This window comes from Hyperoodon ampullatus (genome assembly GCF_949752795.1).
Source record: "Hyperoodon ampullatus genome assembly, chromosome: 3".
Classification (NCBI taxonomy): Eukaryota; Metazoa; Chordata; class Mammalia; order Artiodactyla; family Ziphiidae; genus Hyperoodon; species Hyperoodon ampullatus.
The window spans coordinates 74,079,564-74,100,346 of record NC_136916.1 but is presented as its reverse complement, the minus strand read 5'-3'; the positions used below and the strand labels follow the sequence as shown (position 1 = coordinate 74,100,346).

At 36.8% G+C, this 20,783-nt stretch overlaps 1 protein-coding gene across 14 annotated transcripts in view; it reads left to right on the top strand.

Moving 5' to 3' along the window:
* MEF2A (myocyte enhancer factor 2A) overlaps positions 1-20,783 on the top strand; it is a gene marked incomplete at its 5' end in the record, with an annotated part of 92,269 nt that overhangs the window by 9,830 nt on the left and 61,656 nt on the right. For 8 of the 14 annotated variants that reach the window (XM_079700077.1, XM_079700076.1, XM_079700075.1 and 5 more), the window contains one exon: positions 11,913-12,116. The exons of the other annotated variants lie outside the window; for them this stretch is intronic. In XM_079700077.1, coding sequence (XP_079556203.1) covers positions 11,913-12,116 — 204 coding nt within the window. The remainder of the gene's footprint in view (positions 1-11,912; positions 12,117-20,783) is intronic. 14 annotated transcript variants of the gene reach the window in all.

Sequence of the window (20,783 nt, the reverse complement as noted above, 5' to 3'; positions counted from 1 at the left end):
TACTAATTATAGGGGGAAAATAGTAGCTTTGCTGGGGGGAAAAACTGGCAGACACTACCTTAATCAAGCTAACAATACTATTTAAGGGGTAAATAGGTATGTGGATTTTCATGAGATGTATTGAGAACACATTGCTTCTAATCTATTCCTGTCCAAAATGTACAATCTGAGTATAATCAGAAAGAAACAACAGACAAAGCCAAATTGAGATACATACCACAATATAAATGACCTGTATTCTGCAAAAGTGCCAAGGCCCTGAAAAACAAAGACTGAGAAAGTGTTTCAAATTAAACAGGATGCAGTTAAATGCAGCATATGATCCTGGATTGGATTCTGTGCTAGAGGGAGAAAAAAAAGCAAAACTTTTTTTTCCCCTATGAAGGAAATTAGTGGGAAAATTGAGAAATTTGAATAAGGTTTATAGATTAGATAATAGTGCTGTATCTCCATGCTGGTTTTTAATTTTGATAATTATATTTGTCCTTGTTTTTAAGACAGTATTTAGGGGCAAAGGGACCTTACAACCTGCAGCTTAGTCCAGAGGGTTCAGAGAAAAAGTTATGTGTGTTTAGAGAATGCAAATGTGGTAAAATGTTAACAGGTAATTTGGTGGAAGGATACGTGAAAGTTTTGTACTACTTTTTTTTTTTAAAACACCTTTATTAGAGTTTGCTTTACCAATAGTGTGTTAGTTACTGCTTTATAACAAAGTGAATCAGCTATACATATACATGTATCCCCATATCTTCTCCCTTGTACTACTTTTTGAAACTTCTCTGTATGTTTGAAATTATTTCAAAATATAAAAGGATGACAAATTTATAAGAATACGAAGTTAATTTTATATTACTGTTGTCATAAATTGTTAGCAATAAACCGAAGTGTTTAAAAATAGACTTAAGCACTTACAGATAAAATAAAAAGATTTAATTTATAAAGCTTGAAAGTAAAATATTAAGATTGTAGTTTTCACTGTTATGTCTTTGGCTTCACTGTTGAAACGTAAGTGTATTTTGTGCAGATCTTTCTAGTTGCTGAAAAAACTCTTTTTGATCTTACTCTAGTTGGAGTAAGCTGGAGGAATGGAGGAGAGGAGGTTGTTATAAGCTAGGTCTCCTCCACTAACTCCATCCTTCATCTTCAACTCCTTCTAATAGATAACTTCAGAGAAATATTTTTTATAAGTATTTTTGGAAAGGACAACAGGGTTTGTCCTAATTTTACTGTTACTGAACTTAAGTTTTTGTTTTAGAGAATTTTCTTTAGGCATGCTTATTGGATATTCTGAAGCAGTATTGCCTGTCTCATGTCTTGTTCATATCTCACTTATTTTGAAAGTCTTTGACTAGAGTAGGAATTATTCTTGCAATAAATGCTTTCCTTTGCTGATTGTCATTTTCTTCAGTTACTAGGAGTAAGGTAAAACATTTTCTAACTGCACCTTTGCTGAATTCAAATTTTTAATGCAGCAGGTACATCTGGGTGCATCTCAAAATATAAATGATTTTGATTTCATTGTTTTAAAATAGTATGTTTTAATAGTGGTATTCTTATATTCACTATATTCTTACAGTGGTATAATAACTGCCAAGATTTTGAAGAACAGTAATACAGTCAGTTTATAAAAATTTAAAACTTTTAAATGACAGATGATATGTAAACAAAAGTAATATATAATTGAGAAATTTGGAAAAGTATAAAACATGGTTAATATACCTGTACAAGGAGCTCTCAGACAAGTAATAAACAATTTATAAAATGATCAAAAGATGAGCAGCTTAGAACAAGCAAATCTCAAATGACAACAAATATAAAAAAGAGATGTTTAATCACTACTAGTTAGGAAAATTCATATTACAAATGAGATTTTTATTTTGCACCTAGCAAAAGAGTAGTAACATTTATATGAAAAATTATGAAATTATTCAAAAGAGTACCTTAGAACTATACCATTTGACTTAGAGACATATCCAAGAGGTGTAGTTAAATGAGTAAAACAAAATAAAACTGACAAGAGTCCCAGTTTTGTAAAATGCTGACAAGATCTCTTGTATATGTATACATCTAAATGTGTATATGATTATATGGTCTTATATAAAAGTTTGGAATGGGGGTAAGATGGCGGAAGAGTAAGACGCGGATATCACCTTCCTCCCCACGGATACACCAGAAATACAGCTACACGCGGAACAACTCCTACAGAACACCTACTGAACGCTGGCAGAAGACCCCAGACCTCCCAAAAGGCAAGAAACTCCCCACATACCTGGGTAGGGCAAAGCGGAGAGATTCCCGCACAGAGGATCGGTGCCGAGCGGCACTCACCAGCCCGAGAGGCTTGTCTGCTCGCCCGCCGGGGCGGGTGGCGCTGGAAGCTGAGGCTCAGGCTTCGGTCAGAGCGCAGGGAGAGGACTGGGGCTGGCGGCGAGAACTCAGCCTGAAGGGGGCTAATGTGCCACAGCTAGCCAGGAGGGAGTCCGGGAAAACTCTGGAGCTGCCGAAGAGGCAAGAGACTTTTTCTTCCCTCTTGGTTTCCTGGTGCGCGAGGAGAGGGGATTAAGAGCGCTGCTTAAAGGAGCTCCACAGACGGGCGCGAGGCGCGGCTGAAAGCGTGGAGCCCAGTGACGGGCGTGGGACGCTGGGGCTGCTGCTGCCGCTGCCAAGAAGCCTGTGTGCGAGCGCAGGTCACTGTCCACACCGCCCTTCCGGGAGCCTGTGCAGCCCGCCACTGCCGGGGTCCCGGGATCCAGGGGCGGCTTCCCTGGGAGAACGCACGGCACGCCTCGGGCTGGTGCAACGTCACGCCGGCCTCTGCTGCTGCAGGCTCGCCCCGCACTCCGTGCCCCTCCCTCCCGCCCAGCCTGAGTGAGCCAGAGTCCCCGAAGAGGCTGCTCCTTTAACCCTGTCCTGTCTGAGCGAAGAACAGATGCCCTCTGGTGACCTATACGCAGAGGCGGGGCCAAATCCAAAGCTGAGTCCTAGGAGCTGTGAGAACAAAGAAGAGAAAGGGAAACCTCTCCCAGCAGCCTCAGAAACAGCGGATTAAAGCTCCACAATTAACTTGATGTACCCTGCATCTGTGGAATACATGAATAGACAACAAATCATCCCAAATTGAGGAGCCAGGAGTCAGTGCTGTGCCTCTGAGGTGGGAGAGCCAACTTCAGGACACTGGTCCACAAGAGACCTCCCAGCTCCACATAATATCAAACGGCGAAAATCTTCCAGAGATCTCCATCTCAACACCAGCACCCAGCTTCACTCAACGACCAGCAAGCTACAGTGCTGGACACCCTATGCCAAACAACTAGCAAGACAGGAACACAACGCCACCCATTAGCAGAGAGGTGGCCTAAAATCATAAAAAGTCCGCAGACACCCCAAAACACACCACCAGACGTGGACCTGCCCACCAGAAAGACAAGATCCAGCCTCATCCACCAGAACACAGGCACTAGTCCGCTCCACCAGGAAGCCTACAAAACCCACTAAACCAACCTTAGCCACTGGGGACAGACACCAAAAACAACGGGAACTACGAACCTGCAGCCTGCAAAAAGGAGACCCCAAACACAGTAAGATAAGCAAAATGAGAAGACAGAAAAACACACAGCAGGAGAAGGAGCAAGATAAAAACCCACCAGACCTAACAAATGAAGAGGTAATAGGCAGTCTACCTGAAAAAGAATTCAGAATAATGATGGTAAAGATGATCCAAGATTCTATTTCCCAGATCCAAAATCTTGGAAATAAAATAGACAAAATGCAAGAAACAGTTAACAAGGACCTAGAAGAACTAAACATGAATCAAGCATCGATTAAAAACACAATAAATGAAATAAAAAATACTCTAGATGGGATCAGTAGCAGAATAACTGAGGCAGAAGAACGGATAAGTGAGGTGGAAGATAAAATAGTGGAAATCACTGCTGCAGAGCAAAATAAAGAAAAAAGAATGAAAAGAACAGAGGACAGTCTCAGAGACCTCTGGGACAACATTAAACGCACCAACATTCGAATTATAGGGGATCCAGAAGAAGAAGAGAAAAAGAAAGGGACTGAGAAAATATTTGAAGAGATTATAGTTGAGAACTTCCCTAATATGGGAAAGGAAATAGTTAATCAAGTCCAGGAGGCACAGAGAGTCCCATACAGAATAAATCCAAGGAGAAATACGCCAAGACACATATTAATCAAACTGTCAAAAATTAAACACAAAGAAATCATATTAAAAGCAGCAAGGCAAAAACAACAAATAACACACAAGGGAATCCCCATCAGGATAACAACTGATCTCTCAGCAGAAACCCTCCAAGCCAGAAGGGAGTGGCAGGACATAATTAAAGTGATGAAGGAGAAAAACCTGCAACCAAGATTACTCTACCCAGCAAGGATCTCATTCAGATTTGATGGAGAAATTAAAACGTTTACAGACAAGCAAAAGCTGAGAGAGTTCAGCACCACCATACCAGCTTTACAACAAATGCTAAAGGAACTTCTCTAGGCAAGAAACACAACAGAAGGAAAAGACCTACAATAACGAACCCAAAACAATTAAGAAAATGGGAATAGGAACATACATATCGATAATTACCTTAAATGTAAATGGACTAAATGCTCCCACCAAAAGACACAGATTGGCTGAATGGATACAAAAACAAGACCCATATATATGCTGTCTACAAGAGACCCACTTCAGACCTAGAGACACATACAGACTGAAAGTGAGGGGATGGAAAAAGATATTCCATGCAAATGGAAACCAAAAGAAAGCTGGAGTAGCAATTCTCATATCAGACAAAATAGACTTTAAAATAAAGACCACTAGAAGAGACAAAGAAGGACACTACATAATGATCAAGGGATCGATCCAAGAAGAAGATATAACAATTGTAAATATTTATGCACCCAACATAGGAGCACCTCAATACGTAAGGCAAATACTAACAGCCATAAAAGGAGAAATCGACAGTAACACAATCATAGTAGGGGACTTTAACACCCCACTTTCACCAATGGACAGATCATCCAAAATGAAAATAAATAAGGAAACACAAGCTTTAAATGATACATTAAACAAGATGGACTTAATTGATATTTATAGGACATTCCATCCAAAAACAACAGAATACACATTCTTCTCAAGTGCTCATGGAACATTCTCCAGGATAGATCATATCTTGGGTCACAAATCAAGCCTTGGTAAATTTAAGAAAATTGAAATTGTATCAAGTATCTTTTTCGACCACAATGCTATGAGACTAGATATCAATTTCAGGAAAAGAGCTGTAAAAATACAAACACATGGAGGCTAAACAATACACTACTTTCTAACGAAGTGATCACTGAAGAAATCAAAGAGGAAATAATACCTAGAAACAAATGACAATGGAGACATGACAACCCAAAACCTATGGGATGCAGCAAAAGCAGTTCTAAGAGGGAAATTTGTAACAATACAATCCCACCTTAAGAAACAGGAAACATCTCGAATAAACAACCTAACCTTGCACCTAAAGCAATTAGAGAAAGAAGAACAAAAACATCCCAAAGTTAGCCGAAGGAAAGAAATCATAAAAATCAGATCAGAAATAAATGAAAAAGAAATGAAGGAAACGATAGCAAAGATCAATAAAACTAAAAGCTGGTTCTTTGAGAAGATTAACAAAATTGATAAACCATTAGCCAGACTCATCAAGAAAAAAAGGGAGAAGACTCAAATCAATAGAATTAGAAATGAAAAAGGAGAAGTAACAACTGACACTGCAGAAATACAAAAGATCATGAGAGATTACTACAAGCAACTCTATGCCAATAAAATGGACAACCTGGAAGAAATGGACAAATTCTTAAAAATGCACAACCTGCCAAGACTGAATCAGGAAGAAATAGAAAATATGAACAGACCAATCACAAGCACTGAAATTGAAACTGTGATAAAAAATCTTGCAACAAACAAAAGCCCAGGACCAGATGGCTTCACAGGCGAATTCTATCAAGCATTTAGAGAAGAGCTAACACCTATCCTTCTCAAACTCTTCCAAAATATAGCAGAGGGAGGAACACTCCCAAACTCATTCTACGAGGCCACCATCACCTTGATACCAAAACCAGGCAAGGATGTCACAAAGAAAGAAAACTACAGGCCAATATCACTGATGAACATAGATGCAAAAATCCTCAACAAAATACTAGCAAACAGAATCCAACAGCACATTAAAAGGATCATACACCATGATCAAGTGGGGTTTATTCCAGGAATGCAAGGATTCTTCAATATATGCAAATCAATCAACGTGATACACCATATTAACAAACTGAAGGAGAAAAACCATATGATCATCTCAATAGATGCAGAGAAAGCTTTCGACAAAATTCAACACCCATTTATGATAAAAACCCTGTAGAAAGTAGGCATAGAGGGAACTTTTCTCAACATAATAAAGGCCATATATGACAAACCCACAGCCAGCATCGTCCTCAATGGTGTAAAACTGAAACCATTTCCACTAAGATCAGGAACAAGACAAGGTTGCCCACTCTCTCCACTCTTATTCAACATAGTTTTGGAAGTTTTAGCCACAGCAGTCAGAGAAGAAAAGGAAATAAAAGGAATCCAAATCGGAAAAGAAGAAGTAAAGCTGTCACTGTTTGCAGATGACATGATACTATACATAGAGAATCCTAAAGATGCTACCAGAAAACTACTAGAGCTAATCAATGAACTTGGTAAAGTTGCAGGATACAAAATTAATGCACAGAAATCTCTGGCATTCCTATACATTAATGATGAAAAATCTGAAAGTGAAATCAAGGAAACACTCCCATTTACCATTGCAACAAAAAGAATAAAATATCTAGGAATAAACCTACCTAAGGAGACAAAAGACCTGTATGCAGAAAATTATAAGACACTGAGGAAAGAAATTAAAGATGATACAAATAGATGGAGAGATGTGCCATGTTCTTGGATTGGAAGAATCAACATTGTGAAAATGACTCTACTACCCAAAGCAATCTACAGATTCAATGCAATCCCTATCAAACTACCACTGGCATTTTTCACAGAACTAGAGCAAAAAATTTCACAATTTGTATGGAAACACAAAAGACCCCGAATAGCCAAAGCAATCTTGAGAACGAAAAATGGAGCTGGAGGAATCAGGCTCCCTGACTTCAGACTATACTACAAAGCTACAGTAATCAAGACAGTATGGTACTGGCACAAAAACAGAAAGATAGATCAATTGAACAGGATAGAGAGCCCAGAGATAAACCCACGGACATATGGTCACCTTATCTTTGATAAAGGAGGCAGGAATGTACAGTGGAGAAAGGACAGTCTCTTCAATAAGTGGTGCTGGGAAAACTGGATAGGGACATGTAAAAGTATGAGATTAGATCACTCCCTAACACCATACACAAAAATAAACTCAAAATGGATTAAAGACCTAAATGTAAGGCCAGACACTATCAGACTCTTAGAGGAAAACATAGGCAGAACACTCTATGACATAAATCACAGCAAGATCCTTTCTGACCCACCTCCTAGAGAAATGGAAATAAAGACAAAAATAAACACATGGGACCTAATGAAACTTAAAAGCTTTTGCACAGCAAAGGAAACCATAAACAAGACCAAAAGACAACCCTCAGAATGGGAGAAAATATTTGCAAATGAAGCAACTGACAAAGGATTAATCTCCAAAATTTATAAGCAGCTCATGCAGCTCAATAACAAAAAACAAACAACCCAATCCAAAAATGGGCAGAAGACCTAAATAGACATTTCTCCACAGAAGATATACAGACTGCCAACAAACACATGAAAGGATGCTCAACATCTTTACTCATTAGAGAAATGCAAATCAAAACTACAATGAGATATCATCTCACACCAGTCAGAATGGCCATCATCAAAAAATCTAGAAACAATAAATGCTGGAGAGGGTGTGGAGAAAAGGGAACACTCTTGCACTGCTGGTGGGAATGTGAATTGGTACAGCCACTATGGAGAACAGTATGGAGGTTCCTTAAAAAACTAAAAATAGAACTACCATATGACCCAGCAATCCCACTACTGGGCATATACCCTGAGAAAACCATAATTCAAAAAGAGACATGTACCAAAATGTTCATAGCAGCCCTATTTACAATAGCCCGGAGATGGAAACAACCTTAGTGTCCATCATCGGATGAATGGGTAAAGAAGATGTGGCACATATATACAATGGAATATTACTCAGCCATAAAAAGAAATGAAAGTGAGCTACTTGTAATGAGGTGGATGGACCTAGAGCTTGTCATACAGAGTGAAGTAAGTCAGAAAGAGAAAGACAAATACTGTATGCTGACACATATATATGGAGTTTAAGAGAAAAAAATGTCATGAAGAACATAGGGGTAAGACAGGAATAAAGACACAGACCTACGAGAGAATGGACTTGAGGATATGGGGAGGGGGAAGGGTAAACTGTGACAAAGTGAAAGAGCGGCATGGACATATATACACTACCAAACGTAAGGTAGATAGCTAGTGGGAAGCAGCCGCATAGCACAGGGAGATCAGCTAGGTGCTTTTTGACCGCCTGGAGGGGTGGGATAGGGAGGGTGGGAGGGAGACGCAAAAGGGAGGGGATTTGGGAACATATGTATATGTATAACTGATTAAATTTGTTATAAAGCAAAAAAAAAAAAAGTGTGGAATGAAAAATATTAAGTTGAAAATGTGGGTTAAGACGTTTATGTTGGTTCTAGGGAAAATAGGGAGGCAAGCAAAACACATTATATTCCATATATGCATTCATATAAAGTCATATATTTGTGTATTTATATTGTAAGGACTTCTTTAAAAGATTAAATAAAGATGAGAGATTTATTTTTAAACAGAGAGGGAAGGAACCATTAGAAAGATGTGGTGTGAAAGTGTTCCACAGAGAGGGAAGATAGCAAAGTTTCTAAGGTGGAAAGTAGCTTGTGGTTAAGGAAAACACATGCACATGTATACACATGCACACGCCAGTGCAGCATAATGGGTGTAAGAGAGAGTGATGAAAAATAAGGTCACACAGTTTGAGGCCAGATATTTATTCTGTTTCCTTAATGAGTTTGGTTATTACTTTCAGTGCAGTGAAAAACTCTAAACTCCTACTTACACATTTTGATTTATGTTTCAAATATATCACTCTGTCAGGTATGTGGCAAATATACTGTGGGGTACAGTAGGTAAAGCAGGAAATCTAATAAGAAGCAGCCGCATAGCACAGGGAGATCAGCTCGGTGCTTTGTGACCACCTGGATGGGTGTGATAGGGAGGGTGGGAGGGAGGGAGATGCAAGAGGGAGGAGATATGGGAACATATGTATATGTATAACTGATTCACTTTGTTATAAAGCAGAAACTAACACACCATTGTAAAGCAATTATACTCCAATAAAGATGTAAAAAAAATAAGGTGATTATATAAATAATACACATGAGAGATTATGTAACTTAACCTAGGGCGATATAGTGGTGTAGATAGAAGTGGATAGGTTTGGGATATGTTTTAGAGGTGGAGCTAAAATAATTTGCTGAAGGATTGGTAGGGTAGATTATTGTGATAAGAGGGATCAAGTATAACTCTTAGATATTATTTGGTTTTGTTTGAATGAATGACGATGCCATTTGCTGAAATGGAGAAGACTGTGGAAAGAGCATATTTGTTGCTTTTAAAATCATGAGGCTGGCTGCAATTACCTAGCAAGGACTGTGGGGGTAAAGAGGAGAAGGGAGCCCAAGTCTGAAGCGCGCAGGCACTTCAGTGGATAGAGGCTGAGCAGAGGAAGAGGATATAGCTCTAAAGGCTGAGAGGAAGCAGTCACTGAAGTAGGAGGAACACCAGGACAGTGTTGTGCCATAAACAACTGGAAAAGAAAATGTTTGAAGAGTGAGAATATGGTCAACTTTGTCAAACGAGATGTATAGTAAGGTAAGAAAAAAAATGACCATTGACTTTAATCACATAAATTGAAGGTCACTGTAATGATATTGACAAGTCTTAGTGGAATCTGGAGACTGGATGTCTGATTGCAGTAAGGTTGAGGAGATAATAGGTGATGAGAAGTTAGAGGCAACAACTATAGACGTTTCTTTCAAACATTTTTACTTTCTGAAGTAGAGCAGAAAGAGGGGTGAAGAGAAGGAGTGGTAACTGAAGGGGCAGCGTGGAGTCAAAGGAGATGCTAGAGCATGTTTCTAAGCTTGTGGTCTTTGATCTGATAGGAAGGAAACCATGATGAGGGAAGAGAGTGTAGCATATGGAAAGGAATAGGAACAGAGATGTCAATAATGACAGCAGAGAAGGGAGAGTGTGGAAAAGTACAGATGAAACAATTGAATTGATAGATTTGGTGATGGGAAGTGAGATAGTTGCTGCTGATTTCTGTTTTCTCAGTGGTTTGAGGCAAGGTTATCAGTGGAGAGTTGATTTGAGGGAGAGAAGGTAGGAAGTAGCTGACCTGGAGAATGGGATAATGGGACAAATAAGCCAAGTTATAATGTCAGGCAATGTTAAGTGTTAGTTGAGATTTATAGTCATCAGTTTAGAAACACAAGGGGGATATGGGTGTGAGTGTGCATGCACACTTAATGTTCCCAGTAATTGTCAGCTACTTGCATAAAGATAAAGGGATAATTGGGTAAATGTATGGGGGGTCAGTACTTGGTTGGGGCTGTGCTAAGCGAGTATGTTAATGAGAGAAGAGTAGAGGAGCAAAGGAGTGAAAAATAGTGATGGACCATGGAATCTAAAGAGAGAAGAAAGGGCGTGAGAATATGTAGATAGTAACAAAGTGGTGAGGTAAATGGATTGGAGGACTTGATGAAGGTTAAAGAATTTCTGGAGAGAGAATACAAAATAGGAGAGTTGCATAGAAGGCAAAGTGGAATGCGTGAAATTGAGATTTTGGAGGTGATGTGATTATTGTTTATGTCAGAGTTAAGGTATGGCAGTAGGAGTGCTTGACATGTGGTGGTGGTTGATCATTTTGGAGGTTGGGAGATAAAGGAACTGAGAGGCTAAGGTATTTGCACTGATTTTTTACACAGATGCTGAAGCCATCAGAGATAAGAGCAGGATTAGAATGAGAAGTAGTTATGTGATACTTATCAGTGCATGAGGGAGAGGGAGAGTGACCAGGGCTCACCACAAGGAGAGTTTTTGGGTGGTATAAATTTCATGGCTTGAGCTTCAAAATATCTGGGGTTTTTAGAGAAGAAGAAAGGAAAATTGAGGAGGAATGGGGAGCAAAAAGGACATATCTTCCAGACCCTTGAGTACAGGAGATGTAGTATTTAAAAACAAACTAATTAGTCTCTATTTGAGAGGGCTTCAGGTGACATGTTTCAGTTAGAGAAAGAAATATTCAAAGAAGAATTTGAGGACACTGTGGAATTTGCTGATCTAGACTGAATTTCAGTGGGTGCAGTAGAAGAGCTTGGGAAGGAGGAGAAGTATAAATTAGATTAGTGGATGTACTTTGCTGTTTAGGGATTAAAGTCTGAGTAATGAATGGATTACTTGAGGTGGGACTTGGTTTTCTAATGCCATTTTAAGCTGGATGATAAGGGGCCACTGATCAACTGTTTCCTTCTCTGGTTCTTTGCCCACTTCAGCAGAGTGGCAACCAAGGATAAAGGAAGCCTCCTCAGGAGACTGCTCTATTAGAGCCCTTGGAGGTACAGGATATATGTAGGATTGTAGGCCTTTGGCAAATTGGGAAGACTCATGTGGAGTATGAAGCTAGGAACCTTTTTCAGCTTTGAAATCAGACTCAGTGTTAAAAGAGAACTCATCTTCAGGTAGCCTGTATTCAAGTACAACTAATAACTTTTAATAAAAATATACTTTTTTTTTTTGGATTGTCTAGGTCACTTTTACAAAGAGAAAGTTTGGATTAATGAAGAAAGCCTATGAACTTAGTGTGCTCTGTGACTGTGAAATAGCACTCATCATTTTCAACAGCTCTAACAAACTGTTTCAGTATGCCAGCACTGATATGGACAAAGTTCTTCTCAAGTATACAGAATATAATGAACCTCACGAAAGCAGAACCAACTCGGATATTGTTGAGGTAACATATATCTAGTAATGCCTGAATTGTAGATAATAATTAAATCTTGGTTTAATAACTTTAACTGTCAGGTTGCTTTTTATATTCAAAATATAAATCGGTTATAGATATAGCTTTTCTCTGAATTGTTTCTTAGAAGGGTCTAATTATTGCTATATGATGACCCATTTATGTTATAAGCATATCCTAATCATTGAGGAAAAATAAACTAGGCTGTTGTACTATATACATCAGTATAATCTAACATTTCATCTGTGATTACTTATTTTGTATGACTTTTTAAATTAATATTATAAGAAACTATAGCACTTTGGACAGTATGAAGTTATAGTTTTAACATGTCTTAATTATTTCATTACCTCAGTGACTACCCACAACTTTAAAACACTAATGAAATGGAAGGAAATGATGTAAATATTATTTCTATTTTGTTAATAGTGCTTTGGTTGTAGGGGGAGGATTGCCTCATTATTTTTTTTAATCTGTTGCCCTTTGGTATCTCTCATAGTTCTACCAACCTAATTAAGTGAAAATAAAGAAAAGGAGTTTTTTAGAATGATTTCAGTCTATTCAGAAAGTGTTTTAAGACAAAACCTTCAAAAAGGAGAACAAATATACTTTCCCCTTCAACTATTTTCTCTTGCAAAAATCTTATAAAAGATAACTTTCTATGTATATTTCTAATAACATTTTAAATTAGCATTCTTATTTTATCTTTTTTGTTTATACTTTGAGGTTTTGTTTTATTTTTGTTCGAAATGGATTTTTTTTCGCTGCTTGAAAAGACATATATGTTTACTTAGTTTTGTAATATTAGAAAACTGTTTCAATAAATTAGAGATTTCCTTGGTTAAAGTACTGAAATCATGGGAAATGATGCAGAACTAGCCATAAAAGAAGAAATGAAGTCCAAATTTAGATTTTATTTGAGAAATTGAAATTAAGATAGAGAAATATACTTTATTTTATTGTGTAGGAATCTGATTTATTTGCCTCCACAGATTATGTTATAGTTCTGAAAATGCATTTTAAATTTCCCCTATATTTTTCTGCCTTAACCATTCCTTTTTGGATAGTAATTGATTGATTGTTACTGCAAAAAAAAAAAATCCTGCTACTTTTATTAGAAAAATACTTATTTTTTAGCAATTAATTATTTGAAATGAAAAGTAAAAGTGTAGTATAATTAGAGCTACGATTCCTCTGTTGCTTGATTTTCCCACCATTTTATTTGAGTGGCTCACTCCAGTGAGAAATGAAGCTTTTGATCTTGCTTTTGTTGATCACTTCAGTTAAACTACATGGTTACATCTTTAGCCAAACTCCTTAGCACAGCTGTGTTTTAATCAATTGTAAGTTATTTTATATCATTTAGCTTTTATGGTATATCTTATCACTTATGTGCCATATAAACTGCTTAGTAGACTCTTCCCCGGTTATGTATCATAATGCATTTTGAATCCTAATTTTGTAAATTAGGGGATCTTGGTTTGGGTAAGCTTCATAAAGAGACTTTGTAACGGGCTTTCCTTGAAATAGAAGGTATCCCTGGTGTTTAGTTTAAAATGACATCTTATTTTAAAAACCTCTGTGTCTTATCAAAAGCTCCACTGCCTTAAGTCAAACAAAAAAATAGAGTTGACTTTAATAGTGTCAACAAATAGATATTGAAGCTAGTTTCATTATAGAAGGCAATCACCTCCTTAACCCTAACTACTCTGCTCTTTCATTGCAGCAGTTGTTGTTCTTGGCCCCCGGAAGTTGAGGGTACTTCGCACAGCCTAAAGTTTACTTCCTTAGAGAATATGAAGAATATAGTGTGATTTAATCCTCACAGAATTTTCAGACTACCTCAGTCTTCATCTCTGTTGTGGTCAGCAGTCAAAGTGTAAGAGAGTAAATCCCAAACACTTTTTAGCACTCTCCTATATTATAGTTTGCTTTAGTATGAAGCAAATTGCCATCAATTGCCATTTTGATGTTTTATTTTTTTAATTGAATTTCTTAGATATAAATGAACATGAACCTTACCAGTAGCTCTTTTTGAAGTTCTGAATTATATAAATACAAGACACATTATGTAAATACAAGACAGAAAACATTGGATTATAAGGGATTTAATTTGTTGTGGTAGGATAAAATTATAAGGCTTAATTCACCTTTCTTGTATGTTAATGTCTTACTGAGTTAATCTTCATTATAAGACAGTAGTGGTTACCCTTGTAAGATGGTCTTTATTCCACATGTAAAGGTGATGCAACTACATCCTCACTAGTAGTGCATACATACCTGAGTTCTTTTTATCAGTTGTGGTGATGGCTTTATGCTAATGCAGCTACCAAGATTGTTGTGAACCAAACTAAATTAACAGGATAAGACTAATGACAAATACTTGCATAAAGCTTCCTGTGGGCCACTTTCTAAGTGCTTTACAAATATCTTATTTAAGGATATTTTTAGAATATCATTTTAAGTATTTTTTCCTTTTACATATAGTTTCCTTCAAACAGTTGTTGTAATTGGAAGCAAACTTGTTGACGTGCATTTGTTCATTTGACAAAAATATTTGAGAGACTTCTGCGTGCCAGGGACTCTGCAAAGTGATATTATTTAGAGATTTCTAATTCAAGCCACGAGACTTTTATTTTTCTCCTACCTACAGTTTTGTAAAACATTGAGATACACTTTTACCAATGGAAGATTTTATATTAAACCTCTAACAAATTGGTTCTGGACTCTTGGGCCATCTCATGATGTACTTATTCGCTGAGTACATCAGCAGTAAATGGAGGCATGAACAACTATAAGTGATCTACTTTAGAGTGTTTCCTTATGCAATATGACCAACAGTGAAACTAACTGAAAATTTCGTGAACAGCTTTCATAAGGCCTCTAACCTGAATTCACCCATTTCCTGTTGCATATATGTTAGTCTTTAAAATTAGCAGGATTTTGCTTTACCCCAGAACTAAAATATTCTTTGACATAACCTTAAATATATTAAAATGGAGTCTTCTGTAGATGTATCAATATTTCTATTCTGCTGGATCCTACACACAGGCCCTTTTGGGATGTACTGTGGAGAGATGAGGGATGGGTGCCCTGTATTGTTAACCACATCTGCATAGTCCATGGCATAAGGATGCACATGTTTCTGCCTGTGGAATTAGATCTAATATGTTTTCTGGGAGCACTATAGAATAAATATAATATAGTAAAAGTAGTTGGTATTTGAATATTGTGACGATAAACAGAGGAATACATGATGCTCACATTGATCTACAGGTATTTTTAACCACAGGTATTAGAAACACATCTACAGAGTGGTGTTTTCTATCTTTGCTTTTCCTTGTTTCATATTTATATTTTAAAACTAGTCTCTTAAAATTTTAATCAGTTTTAACATTTTAATCATAGTTGATAAGAATTTTTTCTGTACAGCTTTGTTTTTTTTTAATCAACAGCATTTACATATTTTAAATTGCAATTAGGTATTTTAAATTAAGGTCTGCAATGTCTTGGATGTATATATCTCCTGTGTTGAGAGAGCTAAATACATGAAAATGGAAATTTACACATTGGTAAATTAGGAGATTGTCATTGGGGTAAACTTTGTACGAGACTTCATAACTGGATTTCTTTGAAAGGGGAGTATCACTGCTGCAGTAAAAATGACATTTTATTTGAAAATGTTTGTGTACTGCTTTTCAGGAATATATTCCTTTCAAAAAATGAGTTTTACTACTTTATTCCCTGTAGTTCATTAGGAAACATCAAAGATATACATTGTATCTTTTTATATTGGTAAGCATTGACACAAAGAAAGGTGGCAGATTTTTGTTTGGTCCTACAAAAGGTAGTAAGTTAATTGAAATGTACAAAGAAAATGTTATAACCCCCAAATCTTCTTTTCAGTAAATTGATTTAAAAACTTGTGAACTGTATTATGCAATTTTATAAGAACATTAGTATGTCCTAGAGTATTAGAAACTAGAAATGAAAATCACCAATCTAATTAGTTGCCATTATTCATTCACTTTGAATTTATACTGAATAAAAGCCTAGAACCAATACAAGGGTTCTGCATCAAAATAAAAATTATGCTAAAGGCATGAAGTGAGGATGTTAGCAGCCGCTACACAATAAATGCCTGAGATTACTTTTGTATCTACTTTTCTTTCACTTTGCAATAATATTTGAAATAGTAAATATATCTGCTCATAATATATTTAAAATAGCATTATATATTTAAAATAGTGACTTGGTGGCATTGGACATTCAGTAAATAGCTTGTGTGGTGATTCAGATCATTGTGCTGTCATTTAAGGATGTAAATACAGGGACCATGGCCAGTTATCTCTCTTATTAATATCTTGTGAACTGTTCCCAGATAGAGGTATTTTCTTCACCACAGGAATACTACAGTACTTAAATTATTTTTTTTTTCACTTGCATTATCTCATTTGATCTTCATATCCAAGGTAAGCTTTTTCAGAAGCAGAAATTGAGACTAGGGTTAAATGACTTGCCCAGAGTCATGTAGCAATTTAGTGGGAAAACTGGGATTAGAACCTAGGTCTTTAACATTACCCCCTCCCTTTGTTCCCCAGTTTACCGAATCCATTGGAGCTCTGGGACATTTCACCATAAATAGATAAGATTTTATACATATACCAGTAATGTATAATATAGCAAACATGAATAAGTTTTCCTCAATAATGAACAGAAAATTAGCGAAGTAATTGCAACGAGAATTATATACAACATTTATCAAGTACTTATTATGACCTGGTACTCTTCCCAGGGCTTTTATTTATATTATCTTATTATATTATTGAATCCCTCTAATTATCCCCATTTTGTAGTTGAGGAAGTTGAGGCACAGTGATAAATGAAGCAAGATGATGATAATTTGCGTTCTAAAGGAAGAGAAAATCTGCTTTTTTGAGTCTTAATAGTTCTTCCCTGCTTTCAAATTACAAAGGAATTTGGAAATAATATCTCAAAGGAAGATAGGGAATCAATATAAGATGCATCTATCAATTACTAAATAAAAGCAGCTGGTAGTAAAGGTGATCATGCCAGGAGTACATTATTTAAAATCGGTAGTTCTCAAAGTGTGGTGCCTTGACCAGCAGCATCAGGATCACCAGAGAACTTGTTAGAAATCTAAGTTCTTGGGCCCCACCTCAGACCTACTGAATCAGAAACTTTTGAGATGAGGTCTAAGCAATCTTGTATTAACTTGAAGTAACTTGTCCCAAGTGCAGTGAGACTAAAAGCTTCAAGTTAACATGCAATGTCTTGGCAGTGGTTATCCAGCTTTTAAAATATTTTTATCCCTAAGACTATCCTCTGAAATAATTTCAAGCAGTGAGCAAGCATACATTGTAACTTTTAAGACCTTCTAAAGAGCAATTCAAAGTAGTATGCTGATTTGGTGTGAATTGCAAACTAGGGAACACATTTTTAATGGGTGACCTTTCGATTCAATTCTTTATGGTTATATGTGCTTCTTTGAGTGTATTTAGGGGGTCTGGAGGGGATGGGTGGGGAGATGGACTCCAGTTCCTCAGCTGAGCGAAAAAGAAAGATAAATGACTTTTGTCTTCTGAGATCATCTAGTTACAGAATTTGGAGGCATGATTATGTTTAGGTTTTCTGACAGTATTATTATGTCCTCAGAGAGCCTTTTTGAGCCAATCAGTTTTTTTCTCCCCATGTTACAGATGAGGAATGGAACAGACAGGGAGTGTTTAAGAGGCTTGCCTAATGTTTTACAGGGCTGCAGTGGAGCGGCAGGGAAAGGGAAAAAATAATGAAACATCTGAAGACAAGACAAAGCTTTCCTCCACCTCCAGCCCCCTGCCCTGCTCTTTTATTCCTAACAGAGCCTGAAGCAGCAGGATGGTGATTCACAGGGTGAGGCATGCAATCCTCATGGCCCTCCTCCTCTTCCCACATGTCCTGCACCATCACCTCACACAGCAATCACCATAGCTCTTACAATTTCAGTTTTACTCTTTTCATTTTGCTATGTATTTGAATATTATTATTTATCATACAATTATTGGTTTTCATTTATGTGCTTTATATAAGGAACTATGCATCTCTGCGTGTGATTTTTATTTCCTTGAGGTCAGGTTTTTCTCCATCAGAGGTTGATGTTGCTGATATATAAACAGGAGTTCATGGGTGAAAAGGGTGAGATATATATATATATATATATATATATATATATATATATATATATATATATATATATATATGTGATATATATATATCACTTCATAATATGGCTCACATTTTTGTAATGCATTTCTTGTAATTATTAATGAATACTTTTGTATCCTTTTTATGTCCCTATGTGTCATGGATTGAATGTTTTAGTACTTACGATGAGATAAATTGTTCTTTTTTTCCTCAGGAAGTTCTTTGATACATTGACCAAATTTTTGACCAGTGAGAAAAGGAGGGTACAGAGGATTGGGAGAGTGGTCAGAGAAAACTTCCTCTAGAGGTGACACCATCACCTGAGTCCTTTAAAAGATAAGGTTGGAGAGAGAAAAGGGGTTAGAAGAAAGGTGTTGTAGGTCAGGGGGGACAGCTTATGTGGAAAGTAGGAAATGATGTATAGCATACTTATTTTATGGAATTAAAATCAGCTGTGAATAGCTGTAGTGTAATGTGGAGAGTGGAAATAGCTAAAACCTGAGAAGTAAACCAGATTCCGAAGAGTATAATGCCCTTGACTTTCTCCTGAAGGTTTGGGTGCCTATTGAAAGAGCCTAATAGAATAGCTGCCTGCGGTTTTACTGACTCTCTTGCACTTCCCAAGCTGTAAATTCTATTAGAATTGCATTGTGATTTTTTTGAAAGGGGCTGAAGAGAAGTGAAGAGAAAAGGGTAAAAGTATTGAATGTAATGCATTATTTCTTCATTTTTAATTTATTGAACTGATATTTATCATATATATGAGGCATTGTACTGGACATTGGGAATATGGTGGTAACTGGCCATATTTCTTATGTTTTTCTAACAGGATTATATGTGGCTATTTTATTATCTTACTTCAGAAGTCCCTTTGTTGGATACACTTCAGTATGGATTCAAAGCACTTAGAATCCGAAGATTTTGATGTTTACCACCAAATATTAACCATTCAGCATATAAATATTATATTAGTGTTAGAGCTAGAAGCTCATTTAGAGCAAAAGCTGTAGAGTACTTGCCGTATTTAACAGTGTTATGGGTATGCCTGAAAAGTGAGATATATCTATAGTCTAAGTTGTATTTCAGTTCTCTTATATAAAGGTAGCTAAGGCAGACATGCAGTATACATGCAGTATGCATATACGTGCAGTATACATATAGAAAAAAATAAATCAATATTCACATCATACACAAAGTTTCTGTGGAATAGAGTTTGCATAGGGGAGTAATAAAGATAAGGAAGAAACAGATTGGGTATAGTTGATGGAATGCCTTGAATACCAGGCTGTAACATTTGATATTTGTCTTATGGGCATTGGACAGCCGTTAGAAGTGTTTAAAAGTTTAGGCAGTCGAATAGTTGTTGTAAGAATACTCATCTGGCAGCAGATAACTAACATTTTAAAAGAAGTTTATAGTTTTAAAAATAGACTGTTACCTCACCTCTTAATTATGGTAGCTTTTTAGTAATGTTGAGATTTGTATGATGAAGAATGCTATTCCAGTTGGTTTGAATGGGGAAGAGGGATTAAAGTGGGGATTTAGACTGTGTTCTAAAGTGTGTAATGTATTCACACATGACACTTTTTCTTAATTGAGCTATAAAAATTTTGAGTACATCATTTGTAGAAAAGGAAATGTTTAGAATTTGGCCATAATGTGAATATAGTCAAATATTATTTTATAAATAATCTGTACAATGTGATCTCCTTTAATACAGCAATTTAAAGTATTTTTACTTAAAATCACTTCATTATTATTATGCAAAAATGACAGAATGACCAAAATTATTGTGAAAAGGAGTTTGTGTTATGAAGAGGTTTGGAAACCTTGATCTAGTTCTGTACTTTAATTGATAAGGAAGCTGGGGTCCAAACAAAGTAAAGAACTTGTCCAAGATCATACCAGTGCATAATGACAAAACCAAGACTTAAATAATGTTCTCTTGAAAGTCTTGGGTCTATCTCAGTGGTCCCCAACCTTTTTGGCACCAGGGACCAGTTTTGTGGAAGACAGTTTTTCCACGGGGGCGGGTGTGGGGGATGGTTCAGGCGGTAATGCGAGCAGTAGGGAGCAGCAGATGAAGCTTCACTCGCTCACCTGCCGCTTACCTCCTGCTGTGCAGCCTGGTTCCTAACAGGCCGTGGACTGGGTTGCGTAACGCTGGATCTCTGAAAGACTGTAGATCCTTTAAGGCAAAGACTTTGAGAAAGAGCATTAGTATTCTTCCTCGTGGATTCCCACAGATCCAGCACATGGCTTAATAGTGACCTATAAAACTGAGCTAAAAGCAGTGTTGCTCACTTCAGTGTTAATTCATTTATGATACTCTTAAAAATCCATCAAATGTTACCCAAAGCTAATAAGGACAAAAACATAAAGTATCTTTAAGTGGAAATAAAGCTCAAGAATGAACAGGATGTGATTTTCTTCGCTCTGTAACACTGGAAATGA